The sequence below is a fragment of the Budorcas taxicolor genome, chromosome 5, assembly GCF_023091745.1.
Source record: "Budorcas taxicolor isolate Tak-1 chromosome 5, Takin1.1, whole genome shotgun sequence".
NCBI classification, from domain to species: domain Eukaryota; kingdom Metazoa; phylum Chordata; class Mammalia; order Artiodactyla; family Bovidae; genus Budorcas; species Budorcas taxicolor.
In genome coordinates this window covers 75820218-75824195 of record NC_068914.1, presented here as the reverse complement: position 1 = coordinate 75824195, position 3978 = coordinate 75820218, and the positions used below count along the sequence as shown (strand labels likewise).

The 3978-nt window shown below is 54.8% G+C and overlaps 1 protein-coding gene across 5 annotated transcripts in view; it reads right to left on the bottom strand.

Annotated features, from left to right (window-relative positions):
* Positions 1-3978, bottom strand: part of ADCY6 (adenylate cyclase 6) — a 39999-nt gene that overhangs the window by 19589 nt on the left and 16432 nt on the right. For 2 of the 5 annotated variants that reach the window (XM_052639517.1, XM_052639516.1), the window contains exons 21-22: positions 3157-3281; positions 540-2034 (exon numbers count right to left, since the gene is read on the bottom strand). In XM_052639517.1, the coding sequence (XP_052495477.1) occupies positions 1861-2034; positions 3157-3281 (299 nt within the window). In that variant the 3' untranslated portion in view covers positions 540-1860. Of the gene's footprint in view, positions 1-539; positions 2932-3156; positions 3282-3978 lie in introns of those variants that run through there. The other 3 variants (XM_052639520.1, XM_052639519.1, XM_052639518.1) reach the window with 2 other exon arrangements.

Below are 3978 nucleotides of genomic sequence, written 5' to 3'. Positions count from 1 at the left end.
CCAGGATATGTTTGCAGAAGGACAAGATAGTACTGCGGATGGAGCGGTGAAGAGGTGGTATCCTGGTTCCGATGGCTGACTAGTGGGGAGAGGGGACTGAGAAAGTGCAATAAATAGAGTGATCTAGAAGTAACTTGTGTACACAGGAAATGAGTGGGTGGGAAATTATTCCCCAATTCCTGTGAGATCAGGATTGTGAGAGATTCCTGAAGGAGTCAGAGCTTGGTGCTTAGTTTGGGAGGGGCCAGGACAGACCACTACAAGGGGTTCTGAGCTCATGCATGGCAGGAGTCAGAGTAACGAATGCCGCCGGGCCTCAGAGGGGTCACGTTCCCTGCAGACTCTGCAGCTTCATCTTAGCAGATGAGAGAGGTCTACAGAACCCCCAGCAGGGGCCTGCCCCTCCACCAGGCTTTGCCACTTCGGACCCAACCCAGGGCCCAGAACAGCTGCAGAGAACAGGGAATTTTACAAAGAGTTTGATTTTTATTGATATTTAAATATATTAAATATTTCACTGAAATACAACGGTATGCCACCCTCCCCCCGGCCTCCACGCTGGTTACGTTATAAAACCAAAGTCCATGGGCCTCCCATCCACTGACTCCCCCACCAACTGGCGAGGAAGGGGGCAATATCAGCCCGGGGGAAATGCATGGCTGGCACTGTGGTGCAGGGAGCCAGGGTGCAGACAGGCCCCTTCCACTAGCAAGAAGCAGACACAAGTCACTCACTTCCGCTGTAAGTGAAGCAGTCTTCCACTCTGGCCTTCTCACAGCCTCCTCCCCACCCCAGGACCCCATGCAGAACCTTCCTGTCCAGGGCTGTGGCTGAGGGAAGGGGAGCTGACTTCATCTGGACCACCTAGTCTTTTCTCTTCTCCTGCCTTGGCTAATGAAGTGACTGATGGCCCACTTGGTTGATACATGAAGATCCCCCAGAGCAGTCAGTACGAGCCAGAAACAACCTCTACAAGGAACTAGAGTCAGAAAGGGCATGAGGAAGGGCAAGAGTACCACCTGCCCCTTCCAGTCCCCAAAGTCAGCAACTCTGGGACCCTCTCCCCTCTGCCTCTTAACACCTCTGAGACAAAGCGATCTTCAAGCAAAACTGTGGCCACTGCCTCAGCTTAAACAGGTACAGAGAAACCAAGGCACCGACTCATTCAGGCCAGAGGCAAGGCTGCAGGGAAGCGGGTGAAAGGCAGGCGCAGACAAGAAGGGAATCTAAGGCCCAGCCCTCCTAATCCTCCTGCCAGCCCCCCGCAGGCTTCATGGAGACTGGGGAGCCTGCAGCACGCTGGGCCCAGGCTGCAGACTAGGGACGGCCGAGGTCCGGCTTTCCCTCCCCGTGCCCCTAGTACCAGAGTCTGGGTCCTCGGAGGTCCCATGCTACCTAAGCCCCGAGGCTTACCACATCCCAGGATACCAGCTGGGGAAATCCAGGGGACTCCTGAGCCTCTGCCCACCAAACCCCAGAGCGTTCAAGTGCAAGGAGCATGGGGGCTCCAGCAGGCGCTTGGGTCCCTGCCCTAGCAGAGCACACGTGGTCCCCACAAGGCAATTAGGGATTTGGCACAAAAGACCTCCTCTCTCCAGTCACCCTCCTCTTGTTACCACACCCCATCCCACTCCTGTGCAAACTGGGCATCTGTCTCCATCCCTTGAAATCAGACATCCTGCCTTATTCCCAGAAGACAGAGGCCCACAGGAAAGAGGCAACCCAGGGTGGAGAGTCGAGGAGCAGGAGCGTAAGGACACATAGACCTGGAAAACACATACACGGACCACCGTGCACACACAGTTACACAGACACACAGGCCCTCCCCAGTGCCAGAGGTCTGGGAGGACGGGTTTCGGATCAAGGTCGTCTTCCTCCAGGCCCTGGCCCTTTTCTGTTTGGCAACAGAAGGGGTAGAGACGCTCTGTGTCTCTTGCAGCAGACAGCAAGAGTGCGCGGGGGCAGAGTGGCCTGATCCTGACCTTCAGAGTCTGGCACCAGCCCCATCCCTGGCCGGCCTGCTCTCTTTGGCACCTGCAGGCGAACGTCCACCTTCCAGTCTTCTAACACCCTCATGCACGTGCCTACTCCCTGGCTGGGTCTTTTCACAGTACCAATGAGACCAGATGCCCCTCTCCCTGGAGCTGTGCAGGAACTGAGGCTAATCTGAGCTGTCAGAAGTCCCTTTGTTCCCCTTTGGGGACAGATCGTGGGACTAGGATTTGGCAAATGGAAACGTTCCCCTGAAATATAAACAGAGCTGGGTGTCCCGAGCCTCTCCCTCCTTGGCCCTGTGTCCCTGAGGGAGACCTGGCGGGGTGGGGAGGGCCCAGGACCCGTGCTGGGGATGCAGGCACAGCAAAGGCAAGCGTGGAACAGGCACTCTTCAACCCTGCCCCAGTCTTTGTACAAAAGATTCCCAGGAAAAAGGGAAAGAAAGGGCCCAGCCCTAAGCGTGTTGCCCAGACAGACAGGGAAAGGGGAGGTGTGACAAGCTGCCATTTTAATCTCTCAGGCAGGAAGGGTCCCCCCACCTTTGCTGCTGCCTCCTCCCCTGCTCCCAAAAGCTGGAAGAAAGGAGGGAAAACAGCCCTACCCTAGATTTTAAAAGTTACTTTCATAATCCTCTTGGTATCCCCTCGTTCACCAGCCTGAGGACGTAGTTGAACAGCCTGCTGGGGTGTTCCCTTTGTGATCAGCAGGGTCTGGAAGCTCAGTGACCCCTGCCACAGCTTCCCCCAGCAAGCACAGAGTCCACCCAAATGCCCACCTTGGTCCTTTCAGTTGATCTGTAGCTGGGCCCTGCTAACTGCTGGGGCCCCCATTGAGGAAGTAGGTGGTCATCTCCCCCTTGCCCTTCACCTTGACCACCCCTCGACACTCCAGCTGGTAGCCCTTGGCCGCTAGAACCTGGTACAGGTCCGTGGTCACCTGGGGGGGTGGGGCGGGAGGGGAACCTGCTTAGGCCAGGATCCTTCCTGCTGCATTTGCAGGGGCCCAGGGGTTCTCTGGTCATGCTACTATCTCCCCCTATAACCCCCTCCACCAAACACAGAATATCGCCACCCTACCCCTGTCCTGGCTGACTGCAGAGGGGGCCCTGTGGAAGCTCCCCACACCCAGACCCCTCCCAGCTTCCGCTTACAACCCCCTCACCTGGATTCGGTCGGGGACCCCGGTGCTGTCCATTCGACTTGAGACATTCACTGTGTTCCCCCAGATGTCATACTGTGGCTTCCGAGCCCCAATGACGCCTGCCACAACTGGGCCCATGTTCAGTCCTGGGGTGGGCAGGGATAAAAGTAAGAAATTGAGAGCAGTGGATGTTCCCCAGTCAGCCCAGGGAGGCACCACCTCCTGGCACCCTTAGAAGGACCCAGAGAAGAAAGTGGAAAAGGGACAAGTCTCCTGGTTGTAAAGAATGCCAAGGAGCCCCCCTGAGTCAGAAGGGCTATGCCAGAACGGCAGCTAATCCACCAAAGGCTCATGCTGTGCCAACCGCTCTATAAGCATTCTACACTATCTCAGCCTCTCAACAGCCCTACAAGGTAGGGCTCATCATCCCCATTTTATAGAAATGGTACCTGAAGCTTACAGAAGTTAGGTTACTTGCTAAATAAGCCCATAAGTGGAAGAGCCAGAATTCAAACATTCTGACATTCTGACTCCAGAACCCACACTATTAACAACTCCCATCCACCAGCTCATCTGGGAGGAAGTGCCTCTTACCAGACCAGCCACAGATAGGGACATAGGTACTGGTATCTACATAAACCTGGTCTTGAATCCCAGTTCAGCCATAACTAGTTGTATGACCTTGGCTGAGTTATTTACCCACTCTGAAAATCCAACTCTTTTCTGTAAAAGGGGATAATGTGAGGATTGATATGTGTTTAAAAAAAAAAAAAAAGAGTCTGAGACAATGCTTAGCACATAGGAGGCCCTTAATAAATGGTATCTATTCTTAACATCAGATGA